A 21637-nucleotide genomic window follows, 5' to 3' on the forward strand; every position below is an offset into this window, starting at 1 on the left:
TTCACATAATTTGAGGCAAATGTATTACTTGGTGTGAACTGTTTGCAAACAAGTCCCTTGGATTACTCATGATGTGAAATTTAAATCTGAGGGGAGGAAAAATTAATTTTAAAAAATATTAGTTTTTTGAGAATCAGGGATTCCATTTGAGTACTTGAAATTACCAATTTAAAGGCTGGGTGACGTTCTCTAGAAATGAGTCAGTTTCAGGAGCAGTGCTATATACAATTTTGTAGTAATGATTTCTAAAAAAAAAAAATAGGATTCAGTGAAATAGAAACTCAGTAAAATCAGAATCAAAACTCATACCTTCAAGAGATTTCACAAAGTAACCAGAGGGCTGGATTAACAGGTGCTGTGTCTCTCACACACATATATGTTTAATGGCATCTGATTTTGCCCAACTAAATGGATGCTCTTGGACACAGGAGACAGATGGTGGCACAACAGCAGGGTTCTCACCTGTCCTGCCCACAGCTCTGCCTGCAGTAATCCCTTGCGCACACGGCACCAACCCATCGCCACCTTCGGTGGAATTATCACACCTCATGTCCCACAATGATTTTCTAAGCTCAGAGGGACTGGTTTTAATCTCACTGTCCAACAAAGCAAGGCTTTTTTTTTCATTCTCATTTCTGACAGATGAATCCACTGATAGCAATCAGATTTCCTTTTGCTATTTCCTCAATTCACAAAGCTGCACCAGTCCCACCCCTGCAGCTCAGTCCATTTAGCTGGCAGTAGCAGTCAGATCCAGCCCCTGACCAACAGCACCTTCCCGCAGGTCACACTTGCTCCTAGAGTGGGGGAAAGGCTGCCAAGGAGTAGTCTCAGTAAATTTGTGCATCCTCCTAATAACCTCCACCCAGGCTGTTCCTAGTCCTTATCAGCTTTATTGCAAAGATTTCCTTCCTTACTTAACACCCCTGTTCTAACCCCACCCCGTTTCTCCAGCGCTATTTAGTTATTTCTAGTACACTTTACTGAAACATGAAAGCCTTCAATCTCCAGCCTTTCCCTTATGTGGAAAAGCAGACAATTCACCACAGATAATGGTCTGGCAAGATCAGTCAAAACCTTATTTAGTAATTTTCCTTAAAAACCTGGGCACAGCTTTGACTCCACAGTTATGTAATTGCTTTAATCGCATTTGACACCCTTCCCTTCACCACACAGACTGGATTTTACAGGTACACTAATAACATACATATTTCATAACAACTACTGGGTTGGGCCTTGTGTTTTTATGTGCCTCTTCTTTATGTAGACTGAGCTCGAAAGGCACAGTTTTCCTTAATATATTTTACACTCCGATAACAGCTATTCCCGTTATCACTCACTGTTTCCCATAAGCCATCACACCTCTGACTGCCAGCACAACAGCAGCATCCCTGCAGTATAAGATTTTTCAGAGGTATAAGAGCTGGCAAAACTCAAGGCAATCTCCTCAGTTAATACTTAGTAGATCTACTTGTGCTCCATTTCTCTCTCTTTTTTTTTTTCCTTTTTTTTTAACTTTATTTTAGTCATGTAAACAAAAAACCCCAAAACTTTCAGTCACTGGTTGGGGTGGGTTTTGGGGTTTTTTTGCTTCTTTAGCAAAATCCAGCTTAATTTGATAGTGTTTTTAAGAGCTTCCTGTCACTTTTTGTCTTACAAAGCAGAGATTTCCCTCTTGATTGAGTTTTTCTTAAAACCTCTGCACTTACTCCTAAGATTTCTTTGGAAATACTTGGTTAGCTGAACTGGACTGGAAACTTTAAATAAAAATAAAAAAACCCTAATGAAAGAGAAGAAATTGGTAGTTAAAGAGGTCATGGCATGTTTTATTAAAGCATGTGTATATTTTAAGAGCAGATACAACACTTATTCCGCAGAAATTATTTTTTTTGAAGAACTGCATCATTAAGTTGTCATGCCTTCCTCTTGTTAATCTTTATCTAATATAAACAGTTAAAATTTAAAGTACTTGCAAACCCAAAAATTAACCAATGCTGAAAAAGTTAAACACATGCTAGAAAATGCACTTAGTCGATTTGCACCTAGCCAAAACATCAGTCATCTTAAGCTGACCTTCTAAAAAAAACCAAACCCTGCATTGGATACAAGCACTATATGAAATTAAAATATCCATTTAAATGTGGTTTTAGTAACAGCACTTCAACAAAAGGTACTGATGCATAGAGAATCGTGGATACAAGAGTAAAATCTCAGCCATCAGTTTGACCTGCCTTAATGTGGAACAGTAATTTCACGAATTTCTGTGCAGTGAAGGAGCTGGACGTAAGCATTGTGGAAGTTTCAATAGATGCACAGGTTAGCCAGTACACTTGGGAGTTTTTGAAAGCATGTTTGAATGGGTCAGTCTCTTCAATATCTGAATGGGATTATCTTAAAGTGTATGACAGTCAGTGGGTGCCTTCTACCTGCCACTGAGAATCAGGCTCTTTGTAACAGGTCAAGCCACTCAAACTGGAATCAGAAAGCTCTGTCCTTGAAATGAGGATTCACTTTCAATAGTAGCTGAAGACCGATTTAACCTATAGCTCAAAATGAAAAAAAACCCAAACCCAGAGCTGTGTTTGAAAGTATCTTGCACATTTCCAATCTATTTCTCTGTTGTTTTAGAGGAGAAATGAACAACAGCACCAGGAAATGCAATTTTACAGATATCGACAACCTCGCGGCGACCCTGCGTTTGTCAATGTCCATCCCTACCTTCATTATAGGGCTGGTTTTCAACATCCTGGCCCTCTTTATCTTCTGCTACTGTTGGAAGAAACAAACCAGAACCTCAATTTTCATGATAAATCTTGCAATTGCTGATATCTTGCTGCTTCTCTCACTCCCGTTCAAGGCGCACTACTCTAGCACAAAAGCGCCTGGACTCGTGTGTGCAAGCATACAGTTTCTGTATTTCATCAATACATACGTCAGTATCTACACCATTGTTGGCATTACTGTCGACAGATATTTCTACATAAAGCACCCATTTAGAAGTCGAGCTCATCAATCCCCCAAACTAGCTATCTACTATTGCATCATAATCTGGGTAGTAACTGCAGGTTTCAGCAGCTCAATGTATGCGTTTCACAGCAAAGATACTATGAAATGCTTTAACATGTCAGACCAGGCGTGGAACACCCCCCTCATTGCTTCTGTGGAAATCTTGGGATTTGTGTTCCCCCTCATAGTGATGGTTTTCTGCTCTGCCCAAAACATCCAGGTTCTTCGGAATCTCACAAGGGAAGAAAGAAGGTCAGAAAGCACCTTACTAGTCATTATCAACCTCGTGGTGTTTTTGGTGTGCTTCACACCTGTCCACCTTGCAATCTTCCTACAGTGCCTGGTACGGCAGCACGTGATAACGCATTGTCCTCTGCAAATAAACATCAGCCTCTTCATTCAGGTGTCAATGGTAGTAGCCAACTTCAACTGCTGTCTGGATGCCATCTTTTATTACTTTGCTGGATCACGATTTTATAAGAATATAATGGAACAGCCTGTAGCGGAAGAATCACAGAATCACAGAGTCACAGAATGATCGAGGTTGGAAGGGACTTCTAGAGATCATCTAGTCCAACCCCACTGCCAAGCAGGTTCACCTAGGGCATGTCCACAGAAACTCATCCAGGCAGGTTTTGAAAGTCTTCAGAGAAAGAGACTCCACCACCTCTCTGGGCAGCCAGTTGCAGTGCTCCCTCATCCTCACAGTAAAGAAATTTTCCCTCATTGTGAGGTGGAACTCTCTGTGTTGCAGTTTATGTCCACTGCCCCTCGTCCTATCACTTGGCACCAGTGAAAAGAGATTGGCCCCATCTTTTCAAGACCCACTCATCAGCCCAGGTCCATCAGACTTTCCTCATAAGAGAGATGCTCTGTCCCCTTAATCATGTTTGTAGCCCTCCACTGGACTCTCTAGTATTTCTGTATCTCCCTTGAATCGGGGAGCCCAGAACTGGACACAACACTCCAGATGAGGCCTCACCAGTGCACCTCTTTCTTGGCGCCCACTTGCTGCAGGGGAAGCTGACAGCATCATCCCTGACATAGCAGTGAGGTCACCTTGGCTGTGGCAAGGAAGGTGCAGGAAAGAGAAAGTTTTTTCCAGTGAATGTAAACCTGTTCCATGTTTTTCTTCCCTTCAAAGATGACTGCAGAAAAATGTTGCGAGAAAGAATCAGCATTAGCAAAGTGACAAAGCGACACAAAAAAAAGCATTACCCTCAACAGTATCTACTAAATGTGGAGGGCTTACCAGAAGAAAATTACCCAGATCACTGGAATGTCACTTAAAACCAGCTTTCATAATTGCTGAACCAGTTTTCCACTTGCCAACATAATCAGACAGTTGTTACTAAGGCCAAATAGAACTATTCAGCCCCACCCTGCTCTTCCATGCAGGTTGAGATGCCCAGTATACAACCCCAAGAGAAAATCCTGAATACCAGCAATTCCTCGAACAACAGACATTTCTAGGTAGCTTCGCTGAGGTATCAGTATGGTTTTCTCCTGCAATTAAAAACCTGTTTTTGCACACAAAACCCAAAAAGAACCCCTTCAAATACGGCACTTATTACAGGGATTAATGGTATTTCTATCAAAGATATAACATGATGCATATATGGAATTCCTCTGTCTCCTCATTCTTTCTTGTAATGCATCGCAGAAAAATAGGGAGCACCTTTCTGATACACTCCTCACTGACAGCTGGAAGACTGGACCAGCTCTCCAACTCATTCCATAGAGAAGTCCTTCTAGCCTGTACTGGACACTCCACAAAGCATCTCTGGACATGCCTCAACCCTTCTTGGTCAGCACTTCTGGTATGTCACCACTCTTATGCCACGTGCAAGTTTGGCTCTGAGTCTGAGTTTCTCTGTCATCATTGATGCCTTCCATTTTTGGTACACTTACATTGGCACGGTCATGCTCTTAACCAGAAACACTTTCAACATAAGAAATCCATTTCTGTGCCTTTTAAAAGCAGCTGTGAAAACAGTCTAAGATTGCTTGTAATCAAACCCATTCTGGGGCAGATGTTCCCTTTATTCAAAATGCAAAAAGAAATTACCTTCTGTCCAGAGCAAATTAAAAAGAAAGATCAGCCAGTTTTGAAAATACAATTTTCAATCAATGGATTTCCATAGAAATGATTGCTTGTGCCAGTGGGCAGCTGCACACATCTAACACGGGGCCTAATGTTTTAAAACTTGTTGGTACTAAAATTATGACCACCGCTGAGGCACACAAAGAGCTCAGAGGCAAAGAAAGCAACCTGATCTAGTGAAAGGTGTCCCTGCTTACTTACTGCAGGGGCATTGGACTAGGTGAACTTTAAAGGTCCCTTCAACCTAATGTATGCTGTGATTCTATGATTTTATCATTACTTCAGCAGAGGGACAAGAGGAAGGGCTTTCCAAAACAGCAGGTTTTCAAGACATAACTCGCTATTGCCTTGATCATTCAGAAACTTGCAGCTTTTTCAATATGAATTAACTTTTCTGTTTTTGCATCTTCCATGTTACTTTGCATATTAAATACACGTGTAAGAAATTTGCAGTTTATTTAGGAAATCACATTGTATGATGCATATTACTTGAAACTGCTTTTTCATTCCCCAATCAGCATATGATTCTTAACTATTTCATCATAAACTTTTATCATTTTTGCCTCAAAAAAAGCTCAAGATTTAGTTGAAGATTTTCCAGGAACTACTTGAGGTTTGTACCAACGGCAGCCGCAAACAACAGAGTAAACAGTAATAAACAGAAAAACAAGAAGATCACACCCACAAGTCCGGATAATTAAATATCTTCTCTGGGGAAACCATCTCCATAAATTCTTGACAGTCCTTCACTAAACTACCTACAATCTTTCCTCCAAAATGCTCTGAGCTCTTGCTTTTATAATTAGCCACCTGTCCTGGTTTTGGTCAGGGCAGAGTTACTTTTCTTCCTAGTAGTGGGTATAGCGCTGTCGTTTGGATTTAGGATGAGAATAATGTTGGTAACATAGATGTTTTGGTTGTTGCCAGGAAATGTTTACAGCAAGCCAAGGACTTTTTCAGCTTCTCATACTGTCCCACCAGTGAATAGGCTGGGGGTGCACAAGAAGTTGAGGGGGCACTCAATTAGAAGAGTTGACCCCACAAGGCCATCAGGATATTCCATACTGTATGGCATCATGCTCTGTTTAGAACTTGGGAGAAGCTGGTCGGGGGTTTAGACTGGCACAGGAACTCACTGGTCAGTGGTGTGCAGAGTGTGGGCAATTGTGCTGTGTATCACTTGTCTATTTCTATCATTATTATCATCCTTTTCTGGTTAAAACAATATTAAAGTCTTTATCTCAACTCAGGAGTTTTACCTTTGTTTCCCTGGGACAGCAGAGTGAATGGCTGTGTGGTTGGTTTAAGCTGCCTGCCGGGCCAAACCACAACGTCGACTCTCTGAAAATTTACTATCGGTGTAAAGTTGTGACTGTGTGAAAACATAACACTCGGGTAAGAAGTGTAACACCAGCCGTTCTACCTAAAGCCTTTCACGCAGATGCAACGGGTGATAACAGACTCTGCAAGGCTGTGCACAACACTAAACCAGTGGTAAGGCTTGAGATGGCAGAGCCTCACTCCAGAGGCACCTATAAACTCCAGGATGAGGGAGAGGAAGCGTCTTGAAGTGCAACAAGGAGAAACTTAGAGTACTGTTCCCAGGGCAGTATACAATCCTTTGTGCCAGCACAAGCTGTGAAAGCAGGGCTTGACATAGATGTCCTCCCAAAAAAGCAATGGAGGGTACCAGACTCAATACAAGCCAGCGGTGCCCTCTCTGTGTAAATATGGCAAAACTGATACCAGGACTCACTAAAAATAGGGTCAGCACAGAAAGACAGGCAGAAGTTATTAATCTCACTGGAACTGGTGAGGTTTCACTGGAATAAGATGTCCACCTCTGGCCTCCCAGTTCAGGAAAGATGGGGAGAAACCAGAGAGGTTCAAGCAGATGCTCTGCAAGACGGTTGGGGGTCTGCACAGGTTGCACAGGTCTGCAAGGAGGTGTTGGGGGAGCTGGACTGCATTAATCTAGCATGCTATGCAAGGGAGGTAGTGACAGAGATAAGGGAGCCAACTGCTGCCTAGTAGTTCCCAACAATATAACAAAGATAAAAGGCCTTGGTTCAGGTGCAGGTCCTCACTAGGAGGACAATGCAGCAGCACTGGGAGGGGTTACTTAGAGAAGCTGTCTGATACTCTCTCACAAAGGTTTCCAAAACAAAGTTGTCGCTGATTTGATCTACTGTTGGAAAAGGAAACTTTGGAGTTTGGAGTAGATCTGGTCTGCTTTTGGAGAAGGTCCCTTTCTACTGCTCTGCGACTGACAGAAAATGCAATTTTATTGTGTTGGGGTTTTTTTCTCCACCAACACAAAAAAACTCTTAATGCAGCTTTTGTAAGCATAGCTCATAACTGAGGAAATAGACTAGGCTGCCTAAAAATTATGAGGCAGCAACAACTATGACCCATCACACAAGGCTAAGATATTTAATGTCATAGAATCATAGAATCTCTTGGGTTGGAAGAGACCTTCAAGATGATTGAGTCCAACCACAGCCTAACCCTGCCTAGTCCACCTCTAGACCATGTCTCCAAGCACAACATTACATGCCTTTTAACCAGCAGTGGTAACTCCACCACCATCCTGGGCAGCCTGTTCCAGTATCTGACAACCTTTTGAGTAAAGAAATTCTCTCTGATACCTGACCTAAATCTCCCCTGGTGCAATTTCAAACCATCTTCTCTGGTCCTACCGCTTGTTACATGAGACAAGAGACAGACCCCCACCTCTCTACACCCTCCTTGCAGGTAGTTGTAGAGGGCAATAAGGTCTCCCCTCAGCATCCTTTTCTTTAAGACTAAAAAGACTCAGTTCCTTCAGCTGTTCCTCACAGGACTTGTGAAAGGACTAATGTCAGGACTAATGAAGCAGTGCCTTTGTCTTCAATTCATTTATCACTACTTACTTGGAAAAAAATAATTTTCTAATTTTCAAAGGCAGAAGTGCACATAGACAGTAGGCAGAGAGGAAAAGTGCACAGGGACTCTCATATGCACAGGGGAGGGAGAGCTGGGGAGACTGCATTCACTCACGCCGCTGCTCCGTCAGTGACAGTCTCAGCACACTCTAGAAGGGACAGACTTTCACTTACAGAAAGAAATCAATGTAATTTTTTCTTCAATGAAGGAAACAAACTCAGTTTACAAAAAATAAGCTGTCATACTGGGGAGTGGTGGGACCCACTGTGTAGAAGCGGTGTACAGACTCAGTCTGCTCACGTCATACATCACAGCAAGCTTAAGAAGTTGCATGAGAACTTTTTTTTGAGAATAAAACTGAAAAACATTTGACATTTTAAATAAACAACAAAAGACTTCCTGAGCCAATGCACAAGTTCACAATTTCTATTTTCAGGCTGCAGAACAGAAGAGGTTTCCTCTCTCAATGTCATTCTTAATACACAAAGACAGCATGAGGCTGAACACAAACACCTCACATGCCCAGATCTCTTCCCAAGGACTCAGTTTTACTGTAAAGTCAAATTAGCATTGCCCTAGGGTAGAAAAAATTAAACCAAGTGCTAACCAAAACCAACCAAAACAATGCCTTTAAAAGTTACATTTTCAGTTTTGCTGTCTGTGAATTGATGCAAGCCCCAGGTGAGAATATTCATCAGAAGTGGGTTTGTTTTAATCCTGTCAAGTCACTAGGGCCAACTTCACACCACAGAAGAGGGCTGGCTGCTCTGGAGGGCATTTTTATCAGTGACAGATTACTGCACCAGCATCCTACAATTAGCATTTGTTCAGTAGTGAATGTGATCCCCTAGCTGTATTTTGAGGACTCACACAGTAACTGAAAGACCATAAAGGGTAAAAGTAGTTTGGACAAAAGGGAGGAGGGGGGAACAAACCCCAAGAAAAAGGAGACGAGGACACCAAAACCACACAGGGTTTTTCTGGTAAGTTATATCATCTTCATTTTGCAGACCTGCTTGACCACTGAAATTCAGATTAGTTCCACTCCAGTAAATTCTAATATTAGAAAAGTACTGTTAGAATATCCATGGACTTTTTGAAAAGTAACAGTGCCCCAAAGTCCCTTTGAAATAACACATCTAAGTTATTTTTTAATGAAAAAACAACAAAGCAAACCAAAACTTGCTTAATAGCAAGTAGAAGATCTAATATGAAACATTTATATAGCTTTCATAAAACTGCTTGTATGATACTACGTGCTTTACGAGCTGGAAAGCACCTGAGACTGATGGTCTCCTGCCTTCTAGCAAGGAGCCGTGGTGAGGACAGGTGGACATGCACCCTGTAGAGGCAGCCCAACATCATTTCACTATGATTGAACACCTTAGTTCAAAACCATAAACCAGGCAGCTTTTCCCTGGGAAAATGATCAGCCACAATTTCTTCTCTGTGAGCTTTACTCACAAAGAAAGCCTAATAAATTTCACTCTAGCACTTGATGGTATCAACTAATTTCAAGTGTTCAGAAACGTGCAAAGTGAGAAGAGAAGCCACCCCGCTGCCTGAGGCAGCCTCCAGATCGCACAATGAAATGGAAACAAGTTCGAAGACTGAAACCGATCTTCAGTAAGATCTTGTCCTAAACCTCACATCTTTGTATGCAGCTCTAAGCAGTATTTTACTCAAAGGTTATTCACCACAACTTAACCTGTCCAAAATGCACGCAACCGAACAGGAGGCAAACCGATGCTACCCAAAGGTACGGGCTTCTGCCTCTCTCATCAAAATGGTTTTGAAGGTGTTTTCCGCCTCACGTTAAGCACATTTTCCACTCTAGCCTGACTCCTTCCTACAAGACTTGGGCACACTCTCCAGCCTTCCACCCGAACGCAAGGAGAGGAGCTATGGAGAGGCAGGGTCATTTGAGGAACTGGCAAGTCCAAGAGGAGAAAACCCACTGGCCCTATGTACCCAGACCTCCTGAGATGACTCTGGCAGCTGCCATGAGAGCCTGTGGAGACCTGCTCAGCTCTGGACTGGCAAACAGCAGTAGCTTGGACAACCCCTTTATGGAGCAGGAGTACAATGAGGCCTGGGTTGCCGCACACCAAAAGGCACTTAACTTTTCCCTAAGGGGAAGTGTCTTTACAAAGAGGAGCAGAAACGCGCCTGCCCTGAGCAAATAAGCAAATTGAAAAGGAATCTGCCCATCTTTGTTATTCGCACAGCAGCGCAAATGGGAAAGCTGGTGTGGCTAGTGTTCAAATTAGGATGCTTGCTAAGCATGTAGAGAAACACAGAAGACAACCTATCTGCCTGCTCTTTGCTCTGGCTGCTCTCCCTGCACTGCCAAAATATGGAGCACGGAGAGAGCAGCTCAAAGGCTCAGCTACTGAAAGGGACAGTGGCTGCTCTTACCCTCAAGCCTACAGTGTCTGTGTGGGGGAAGGAAGGCACGGAGGAAGAGGAAGAGAGGATGCTGCAGCACGTGATGGAAAGTGGTTATTGCAGAGGGTGGGCTGAGCCTGCTGCCATAGGAAAGATCTGCCTGGGCAGATCTTCAGTCCAAAGATACAAACCTGCTCCTGGAATAAAAATCACAAGAGGCACAGACAGCCCCCTGATCCCTCTTCCTGCCCAAGGCAAGATTTTGCCTGACTCACCAGAGGTGTCCCCAAGCTGCTGTGTGTGTGTGTGTGTGTGCCCACTCCATGCTTTCAAGAGTCATGCCCTTTGCCACTGCTTCCCCCATCGCTGCTCCCACCCGGCCCTTGCACAGGAGACAGCCCCTCCTCCGCAGGCAGGACACGCTGGGCACACCATGTGGTTGGTGCCTGTCTTGCTGCTGAGCAGAAGTGGCCACTGTCACGGGGATGGATGCTGAGATAGGGCTGCACAGACCAGGGCTTCCTTCAGCTTTGGTGACCGCTTTTCAAAACAGCTAAAACTATTTCTCCTGTAAGGGCTTAGGGGGGAGAGAACAAAACAAAACTCAGCTACTTTAAGTTAGGAAAGAATAGTCGATGGAATTATTAGGTGAGAGATCCCGTGCTGCTTCTAAATATAATTGAGATTAGTTTCTGTTGGCACAATAGCTATTTGCATTGCAATATCACTCCCAAGAGCTGCTTGCCACAAAATACCACTGTGTGATCAGAATTGCAGTTCTGAAACCTCAGTGTTAGCTGGCAAACACCTGAGACACACATCAAGTTCACGACAGCAGTCTTGTTTATCTTCTTAACATCTGGTCAGTACACAGACTAAGCCAAGCCTTACCACTGAAGCACACCTTGCCAGACTAAGAATAGTCACATTTATATAATATCTTTTATCTGAGGAAGTAAGAATGACTGAATGCAAGAGACACAATCCTCCACTGCATGGACTGATCGCTATCTAGGGCCGGAAACATGGGAAGCAAAAAAGTGTGAACCAGACAGGCAGTAGCTGAGCCAACACCACAGCTGAGGTTCTACAAGGCAATTCTGTGTCCCTGAAGTGGCACAGCTCTTTGTCTTTGGCCCTCTCAGAAATTTTGCTCTCTTTTTTTTTTCCCCCACTTTAAAATATCTATAAGCTAACAGAAACCTTGACAGCACTCACTGCAACATACTGCATGACAGAGGGATCAGCAGAGCCAAATTTATGCTGGAACCACGGATTTTTAGTTTACTTATTTTTTAAATCACTGACAACAGGTCACAGGGATGGCATTGCTTTCCCCAGCACCAGCTGCTCCAAGGTGAGGACTCCTCCTCCCAGGAGTGAGCTCAGCCACTGTCAAACAGACCTGCAGTAAATCTGTTCTGGGGCACTAGGATGTCACCTGTGTTGTCTGATCTAAACCATCTGACACACTTCACTGCACAAACCCCCTTCACTCAGCATTTGGCACCTCCTCTACACCATGCTCAGCTGCTTTTATACACGCTCTCTGTAGCAAACGTCACAGTGCTTACTCATTTAAGCAATGAGAGGCAGCTCTTGGGTAGGCAGGGCATGCATTCAGACCTTGTGGCAGTTCTCAAAGCTTGCCCAAGATGAGGGTGTTTCAAAGCAACCATATCCTGCCATTTACCTTCTCCTCACCCCAGCTCCCCACTTCTGAAAGTCCTCTATCAGCCAGCGTTTCAGGCCCCAGCCCTGGACCCATGCACAGTGGGTAGCTTCCTGTGGGGCAAAGGGCATCCCACAGGCAAGAGAGATCCTATCTCAGCCAAGGGATGCTGCCCGGCAGCAGCCGCCTCGCAGCCTGCTCCGTGGCACCCAGCTGGTGCCCAGAAGTGCTGCCAAGGGCAGGCTGCTGCTTGCGAGCCATAATCTCTGTGGGAGGTTGGAAAAATCGGTTGTTTTAATAGAATCTTTAAGGTTGGAAAAGACCACTAAGACCATCAAGGCCAATCATCAGTGGAATCTAGATATTTTGCCTTTGTAGGCTCATTAAGCCATTTAACTCTGTTGCTTAATGACCTCTGTGTCATTAGCAACCTTTCCCCCCACTTGCTGCAGTGTGACAGCTTCAAGGACAGGCAGAGTCCACGTTAAAAGAAAATGGCATAAGTGCTTTTCATGTTCAGTTTTACGGCCCAAACCTACCACTTCCTATTTCCTGAGGCCTGGCCAGCTGCACTTGTAAGAAAGAGACATTGTTCCAACCCATTCTGCATTTACCAGTTCATCTCAGGGGTGAGGTCCTGTGGCAGTTCTGGAAGGTGCAGGCAGCAGCACTCAGGCACGTGATCCCCACATCAAGATCACCGACCAAAAGCTCTGGTCTTTTTTTTTTTTTAAAAAAAGTGCAGCTTAAACACATGGGACACTTCAATTAAAGCTAACAAAGAGAGCTGAGAAAAGCTGTAGGTTGTCTAGTCACATGATGGAGAGATATATACACATATTAGAAAAATATATATCTTATCTTTTGTATGTTGTGCTGAAATTAAATCAAGGTTTCATTTTGCCCCCCCCCCCCCTCCCCAGCACTGCTTGGGCTCAGTGCAATTTTTCGGTGTCTCAGAGGCCCTCTCTCAGCAGCTCTATTTCCTAGAAGCATTTTACCACACTCTAAACATGCCACAGAGTCCCCTGAGTGAAGCAATTGCTCCCACCTCAAGTGAAGCACCCTACTGCAGTGCCAAATGAAGAAGTAACTGAGGCTCCCTCCACAGTCACTGAAGAGATCCTGGCATCTCCAGGGAGCAATTCCACTCATTAACATCTGATTGCCCTTAACAAGAGCAAGTCTGTCCTCCCCAAGGACTGAAGGCTGCTAGAACATCTGGGCTCTCAGATCACCTATCAGTGTATTTCACATCTGTTAGATACTTGCATGTCTGTATCCTGCGGATGAAACCATACAGCTGCTTATTAAGCATCTCTGCCGCCCCAACCAACTCATTACCAAAAAAGATGCAGCCAATAATTATGCCAGAAGCTATCTGAGCTCTGGAAAAGAGACCACACGTGAATGCCCTCGTAGGTTAAGAAGAGTTCAGTCATTAGTATCTCTCTTAAATCTACTAATTGCTTGGTGTTACTGGAAAAAATGAAGATTCCGGTGTTTTTCAGAAACCTTTGATCTGTTTATTTACTGAGTAAACATAACTATGATTCGTTTCCCTTTTGCTCAAGTTTACGTTCTCTGGGGAATTTTCCTCAGTATCTCCCAGAGTCATATCAATACACGTGGAATATGCAGTTTCTTTTAAAAGATCCCAATACCTCAGCTTTGAACCTCTTACAGCACAATGCCTTTCCTCCGCTCCTACGCCAAGTCTTTCCCAAAGGCAAGTCCAGTCCAGTGAGAGCCAGACTCCTGGTTCCTACAGTGGTTGGGAAAACATGCTGAAAGGGTAAAGTCATCAAACCAGCTGCACTGGGCTCTTGCAAATCTCTGTCCTCCCTTTTCCAGCATGCTGTTATCTTTTTAAGCACACCCAGCACATTACAGTGCCAGTAAAATCAGAGAACTCTGCGTATGTCCAGCTCCTCCTCCTAACTTCCTGAGATCATTCTGCAAAGCAGAGCCCTGTGACACAGTTGCCTTGAAACTCTGGGAGGTCACTTGACTGGTTAAAATCCCAAATCTGAGCTGTGACAAGTGTGATTGTTAGGGTTTGGATTTGGTTTTTTGATATTTTTTTTTTTACATAACGTCAAGCAGATGATAGTCTGACTCTTACAGAAAGTTATCACCTTCAAAATCTGTTTGTCTTCAGGTGTTTGTAGTAAAAGCACAAAGATAGCCTGAGAATTAAATCTTTTTTCTTAAAAGTAGGCAGCATGGTTTGCTTTGAGTCACAACTTCTCGAAATGAATCTGAAAACAACATTTGCCGGATTTACTTAGAACCTTTCTGTTCTTTCTCCTGGTTTGACTTCCAGTGATGGAAATAGAGCTCGGGGGATTAAACTGGATAATTTCTTATACATACAATACTATCAAACAAATTCTGTGCTGCCTAAACTTTGTAGAAGTCCATTTCATGGCTGTTTTCTGGCAATAAACAAGCATGAGAAGGGACCAAAGCTGATCTACAGCCTGAACCTCACCAGCAAGGATGCTGACAATGCATGAGAACATGCACACTCTCCCTTTCCACGGTCACACTGGAAAGCAAACGCCTGCTCTCTTTTGCACCTTTATTCATTTAGAGCACAACCTAATTCTTCAAGTGTCGTCACTTGCAGATCTCAGTCTAACTCAGTGGGAATTGCCCATGTGTTAACTCAATAATGCAGACAGGAGAACAAGAGAAGCAAAAAAAAAGACCCATCATAAAAATATTCCGGTATCTCCTGACTGCACCAAGTACCAGGTCTGTTATGTAAAACCAGTGCTCAAGTTGATCTTTAGGTCAGCACATACGATCACCGCCTCCGACTCCCACAAACTGAGTGGTGAGATTTCTCCCGTGAGAAGCTGACAAGATTTAATGTATGTTTTTTTAATGCAGACTGTACATCATGCTTTGTCTCCCAGCCTGCAGGAGGTGGGAAATATCAAGGAGACATTTCCTTACTTTCAGCCATTCGCTACAACCTCCCTCCAGCTTTCTGCCCCTGAAACACCCTTGGCCATGCAGCTGTGGTGTGGGTTCTTTCTCTACTTTTTAACCTGACATCTCACCTTTCTGCTGCGTTCTTCCTACAGTTCAACCCCTGTACAAATCGAGAGGTGTGACCAAATAGACCTTTCATCCTGTTTGCACCCAGTCCAGCCACTGACGGAAACCTTTTTCAAGGCCAAAACCAACTGGGGTTTAAAATGAATGAGAGCTCCGTGCAGCCAATAACCATCGCCAGCCTCTCAGTGCCAGCCTTAGCATCCACACCAGGGACTTACCAGCATTAGCCTAGTCTTCAGGTCCCCGGGTTTTGAGTTGTCACCAGAAAGAGAACAGCCAGCTGTTACCTCAGTTCAGGCTGGAAGGTGGAGAACACAACCACAAACTTCCGGAAAAATCTGTAAATGCCAAAAGATCAGAGATACATTAGCAGGAGGCACCTGAACTTCAAAATAATGTCAGAATATTGTAATTTCTAAAGTCTTTTAAAAATAGCTGTGGCTTTTGGAGGCTGCTTTTTTTTGTATAACTGTGGGTGAGTACAGGGTTGGCCTTCTTGCTTTTTCTTACAGTAACTAAGGAGCCAAAAGACTAGCCTGAAGACATGCAGGCATCACCTACCAAAATGAAAGGCTTCACAGCTTTCTAACCTAGCTGGGCATGAACTCACAGCCAAATTTTAGACATCTTCATTAAACGAGCAGGTTGTTTCCTTTCTGTCAGACAAGCAGTGGACCAGAACCTCAGAGCATCAGGTGGCCATCCGGTCCCCACAGGGTGCATCCTGCTGTCCCCATGCCAGGTGGGCAGAGTGAGCAGGTGTGGGGAGCCAGGCACAGGCTGGTGGCAGGTCTGCAGGGAGACATCTGGGCCAGAGCTGTGCCCAGCAGCCAGCGCAGCACCGGCAAAGCTGGAGGCTGGGTGCAAGCGTTCCCCAGCTCTCTCTTAACATTGCTTCTCCACGGCAGCCTGATTTTAGGTTACAGCTCATCTCAGGCACTCACTGCCCAGCCCCATTTGAAGAAGAGGTTTGGAGAAGAGGAAGAGGTTGCAGAGCGCCTTGATGTGCTGGGTTGTGACAGTGTTGCTCGCAGCTGGGCTGTGGTCCTTTTAAACATGCCTGCCATTGCAATACATACGGGTAGTATCTCCAGTGACTCACGTCTGTGGCCAGAAACCCCTAAAAGCAGGTTGTTATGAATCATAAGGTATTTTCAGATGATTAGAGATCTCAACTTTTTTTTCCTCTGACATGCTCACATATGTCTTTGCCACAAACACAGACTGGAGAGCAGCACTGAAGCTGGGGCACACTGAAAGCCTAAAGGACAGAGTAACACACACTCACTGCATTGACAAGACCTTGCACACAGCTTCAAACCAATTGCTTTGCAAAATTCAGTAAGCCAAGAACACATATATTATAAAACATAAAAACATAAAATACAGGTATTATATAAATATATAAAACACCTATATTATAAAACAATACAAATAAAGCACTGTCTGTTCCCCGTCACCACAGACAGCCGAGGTACCAACACACACTGGCAGAGTGAACCCAGGAGCACTTTCTGGCTCTCAGCAAGTGCAGAGTTTCCTATGGCACTAATGCTGGGCTAAATATGTTCTTCAAACAAAATTTCTTTCATTTTTTAAATGGCTGTACCATCTAGAGTACCAAATACAGCACAATCCTCCTTCCAGGTCCTAAGGTAATATCAATTACTCCAAATTTTAACATTCTGGGCAATGTGTTCCTGTCCCTGATCATGGCCTTAGCTGAAATGCAAATCCTCTTCCATTCCTCAGCCTTGTACCTAAAATTTGTCTCCTCAACCCTACATTTCAGTTCTCAAAACTGTTTGGTGGCTCAGTTGTTTAAACCGAATAAGGTTGGTTCCTTATCAAACTTTCTCACTTTACTTGCCCTCTAACCTCCACCTAAGGGGCCAAGGAAAAGCAGAGACATCCCTCCAGGACCAGCAGCGGTCAACCTGAGCAGCCACCCCCCTTATCCCACAGATCCTCTGCCTTCTTCCACTGTGTGTTGCCCACTCAGGGAGTTGCCACAGAGCTCTTTCCCCAGGCTTGATGCTTGCTAGAAAGCCACAGCTGTGACTCTTCAGAGAATCTGCCCCAGACATCCCACAGCAGTGAGAAAAGGCTGCCCTTTTCTCTATATTAAAGGGGGGTGTGTGGTGTGATTGAGTCAGCTTTCAGCATATTTCTGCTAGCTGGGAGACCTAAAGATCTTGCACACACCTGGGGGTGGAGAACATTGTGCTAAGTGAAAAGTGTAGAGCTGAGGGTACTGAAATGACCAGCATACAACACAAGACACCACACAAATTTGAAAATCTCCCTTGGTTTCCTTCTTGCAGGGAGGTGCGTTGTACAGCACCCAGACCCCTCTCAATTGCTTGCCCAGGTTTGCCTTCAGCAGCACGATGCTGCCTGGGTGTCTCCTGTACCTTGGTATAGGAGACAAACCTATCTGAAACGAAGTGAAACACCTTTAAATGACAAAAACACTTAAAACAGTCCTTTGCCACAGAGAGATTTCCAAAAAGGAGACTGCGCATCTCTGAGCACAGCACACCAGGAGGAAGACACAAGGTGGGAATGCTTGTGCTCCAGCAGAGGCAGCACTGGGGGCCTGCCTGCTTTTCCTTAGCCCCACTCTGGCTTGCAGGGGCTCTGAAGGCAAGCCTTGCTTCCTCCGTGCCTGTGCGCAACAACACACCCCCTGGCTGCCAAATAACCAGCAAAATCCACATGCAAATCAAAGCCCAGCACTCACAGTCCCTCTGTGGCTCCTGTATGGGCAAGAAGTGTCCTTGAGTTAACAAATACAAATGGCTTCACAACAGCATCACAGACCTCTTTTTTCCTTCCCTTTCCTAGCCTGTTGCTTACATGTTGCTCGGAGCGGGCTGTAAATTTGTCCTGCTGAGTAGCAGCTCCCTCTCTCTGCCAGGGGTGATTTTGGGCGGGGGTGTGGAAGGTGCCATTGAGCGGCGCAGCGGGAAGCCACAATTAAACAGCGCGTCCATTTGTGTGTGGGGGAATTACAATTAAATTAGCATGCACGGCTGGTTCTCCAAACGGGTGCCTTCTCCTCAGTGCAGAATCAGAAGCACGAGTTCCTCTCCACACAGACAGTAAATGTTTCTTAGTTTGATAAACCGGGTCAGGCTGAAAGAAGGAAGACAGGACGACAGTCACTCTACGATTGCCGCTGCTTTTTTTTCTTACTCAAGATGAACAAATTTTAAACCACTAGTTACAGTTCCAGGAAGAGATTTGGGTGACATGTCGCAGGCTAAATGTGTGCTATTAAACTGTAGTTTCAGAAACCTGGACCCGGCTGGATCTTGAATTTGATCTAACTTTGCACAAGTTTATGAAATACAGATGGAACAGGAGAAACAATGATCTGGATCCTGGAAGGATTTACTCAGGACCACCAGGCATCACTGCAAAGCACGAAGCAAGTGTCAATGCTGCAGAGCACGAACCAAGCATCAACTCTGCAAAAAAATGAGCTGTTGCAGGAATATTTAAAAAAAAAAATTTAAAAATCTGGTAGCTATAGTAAAAGATATTCTAACACTTTCTCCCCCACACACCCCCTTACAATCACAAGGCTACCTGCTAAATCATCAAAGCTATAGCCCTAGTTAGTTTTTACTTCAGCGGTTGTGGTTATTTACAAAGAAATGCTCAAGAGAAATTTTATACAAAAATGTTTAAATACTTGACTTTAGAACTTACCAGGAAAAGAACAGGAAAAGGATGTGGCGCGATACATGTAACAACTTCATCAATGTTATTTTTATTTGTATAAATTGGATTTCACTAAGAATTAATAAGCATGAGAAGGCTGAAGTGCACACATACCACAGTACAAAATTAGCAGTTGAATTTTCAAGCAGGAAGACGAACTCACAGCAAATGCTGCCCTTGAAAAGCCCATTAAACCATTCACTAAAGGTGGAGGGGAGGAAGACACAGAACAGTTCAGCCTCAACCTCCTCATAGCAGCTCTCTGAGAAAGCCAAGAGGTGGCCAGAGAAAAGAGCAGGGGAGGGCTGGCGTGAGCAGGGGCTTTCCCCTTTGTTCGGATGGAAACCCAGGTTGTGGTGCCATGAGCTCCTTGCTGTATGGACTACATATACATCTATGCATATGTGTTACAGCATATAGTTACAAATGCAAAGGCTCCCTTAGAGAGGACAGGTGCCACAAACCTCTCCCTGCCCCAGTTCCACAGGGCAGGAACACCCTGCACACACCTGCAGTGAGGATAGATGGGGGAACATAAAGAAAGCACATGAAGACAAAAAATCTCTCACAATTTCAGCCGAACCCCTGTAAAACATTGAAAAGGCCATCAAACCCCTTTCCTCTGGCTTTCCTCTCCCTCCTGTTGTGTCCTGTCTCTTCCCACCTGTGCATGCACAGCCACAGCAAGCAGACGCTCCACTACTCCTGCCTGCTTCAGTCTCCTGCAGCTCTTAGAGAGAGCAAAGAGTAAAAAAAATACCTTAAATTTGGCCTCAGTGAACAATCTGAGCTGCAAGGAAGCATAATGGAGGTATCAGCATAATAAATAAAGCCCTTGTTTGCAAACGTGACCAAAAACCACTGCTTTCACTGCGTAAAAACACAAAAAACAAAATACAAAACCAAAAGAACCAAGCCACATTGTATTAAATAGCATTTCTTCTTGTCTCGAAGCCAAGAACATAGTAGCATTCAATGGTGCAATACACAGATGCAAAGCAACCAGTACAAGGAAGAGCTGCTTCCCTTAAATCAGGGTATTTCATCGGTTGCTTCTGAAAACCTTATTCTCCCCAGACTCTGCAGCACAAGGGGCTCAGAAGAGTAAATGTGCCACTTGCCCAGTGCTTTTCTGAGCATACTTTCAAGCCTGTCAGTTATGTCCTGCATGTGGTTCAGCAGGCGCTTTCCTAAGAGCAGGGCGACAGTGAAGCTGTTGTGTCTGTATTGCTGCACAAGCATTAAGCCTCGCACGTTCCCCATGGGATAGCTAAACCAGCACTGAGGGGATTACACATGCTGTTGGCTGGCCAGCTTCTCCAGGCACTTTGGGCTGCTGTTTTGGTTTACAAGCAGCACTGGTGCCAGCCAGCAGGACAGAACCACTGCTCAAACTGACTTGCAAAGTCCCAGCCGATGTGTGCACTGAGGTCCCCGGGTTCTGTCCTGACTGCCCTGCAGACAAACCTCTCTCTGCCCCATCCCATGAGGAGCTCTCCTTCCATCTGCTTCAATGACAGCAGTGGGAAGATGTCCACAAGGTCTATGACAGCCAAGAGGGCAAACCGTATCCTGGGGTGCACCAGAGAGTCTAACCAGCTGGCCACAAGCAGTGACACCACTGCTGTATTCAGCGTGGTGTGGTCTCAGCCAGAGTACTGTGTGCAGGTCTAGGCACCACGAGTCAAGAAGGATGTGAAGGTCCTGAAACATGTTCAGAGTAGGACAACAAAGCTGGCAAGAGGCCTGGGAGGAATATCCCGTGAGGACCGGCTGAGGACTTTGAGGAACTGGAGACTGAGGGGTGTCCTCAGTGCTCTCTGCAGTTGAGAAGGGGAAATGGAGAGCGAGGTGCTGAGCTCTTCCCCCTGGGATGAAATGTCTGGGAATGGTTCAAAGCTGTGCCAGGGAAGGTTTATACACTGGACATTAGGAAGTATGTCTTTGCCAAGAGGGTGGTCAAACACTGCAACAGTCTTTCTAGAGAGGTGTTCGATGCCCCAAGCCTGTTGGTGTTCAAGAGGCAATTAGACAATGCCTGTAACACCACACTTCAATGTGGTCAGCCCTAAGGTAGTCAGGCAGTGGGACTAGGTGATCTTTATAAGGCCCTTCCAACTGAAATAGCCTGTTCAATGGCCTTTAAAGGGATTGTTGGCAAAAAAATAGGGCTGGAAATTTTGAGTTCCCGTCTGCACCCAAATGTAGGTATTGCACAGTAGCTCTTCTGAGAAGAGAGGGCAGCTCAGACGCTGGCTCTCGCAGAGGTACCTGATGCCAAACGGTAACAGTGACAAGGGACACACAACCATCGCAAGTCTTTCTCTCCCTCTGCCTTTCATCTGAACATGAAAGGATTGAGGGAACAGACTTCCTTCTGCATAAACTTCTTGCTAGTAGCAACCAAAGCCATAAAAATCAGCACCTCAGAAAGAAAAAAAACCCACAAAACAAACCTTTAAAAATCCTGTATCAAAGGTAAGCAAATTGCAAATAGATGAAAAGGAAATAAAAATGCACAGAATATTTTCTACAATTCAGAGACACGTAGGATGCTGTGCACACGTTTCACATAGTAGAAAGCAAGTGTTTTAGCACCAGTGTTGAGCAGCAGTCTGAAAAACCACTAGCAGCACTGCAATAGGCTTCAGCATAACCCAGCTGGTGTTTCAGCACCTGTCCCTGCTGTAAGAGAACATTGTGTGGGCAAGACAAGGCAAGGCTTGACAAGAAGAAAGCCTTCT

The 21637-nt window shown here is 44.6% G+C and overlaps 1 protein-coding gene across 1 annotated transcript; it reads left to right on the forward strand.

Annotated features, from left to right (window-relative positions):
- Positions 1–2635: 2635 nt before the first annotated feature.
- On the forward strand, positions 2636–20567 carry LOC311194477 (G-protein coupled receptor 55-like; the record flags this gene model as incomplete). The annotated part of the gene is made up of 2 exons (XM_084267583.1): positions 2636–3505; positions 20355–20567. 2 exons carry the CDS (start codon positions 2636–2638, stop codon positions 20565–20567), a joined length of 1083 nt encoding a protein of 360 aa, XP_084123709.1.
- Between the last annotated feature and the right edge of the window lie 1070 nt (positions 20568–21637).

This window comes from Gallinula chloropus, assembly GCF_964237585.1.
Source record: "Gallinula chloropus genome assembly, chromosome: 8".
Lineage (NCBI taxonomy): Eukaryota > Metazoa > Chordata > Aves > Gruiformes > Rallidae > Gallinula > Gallinula chloropus.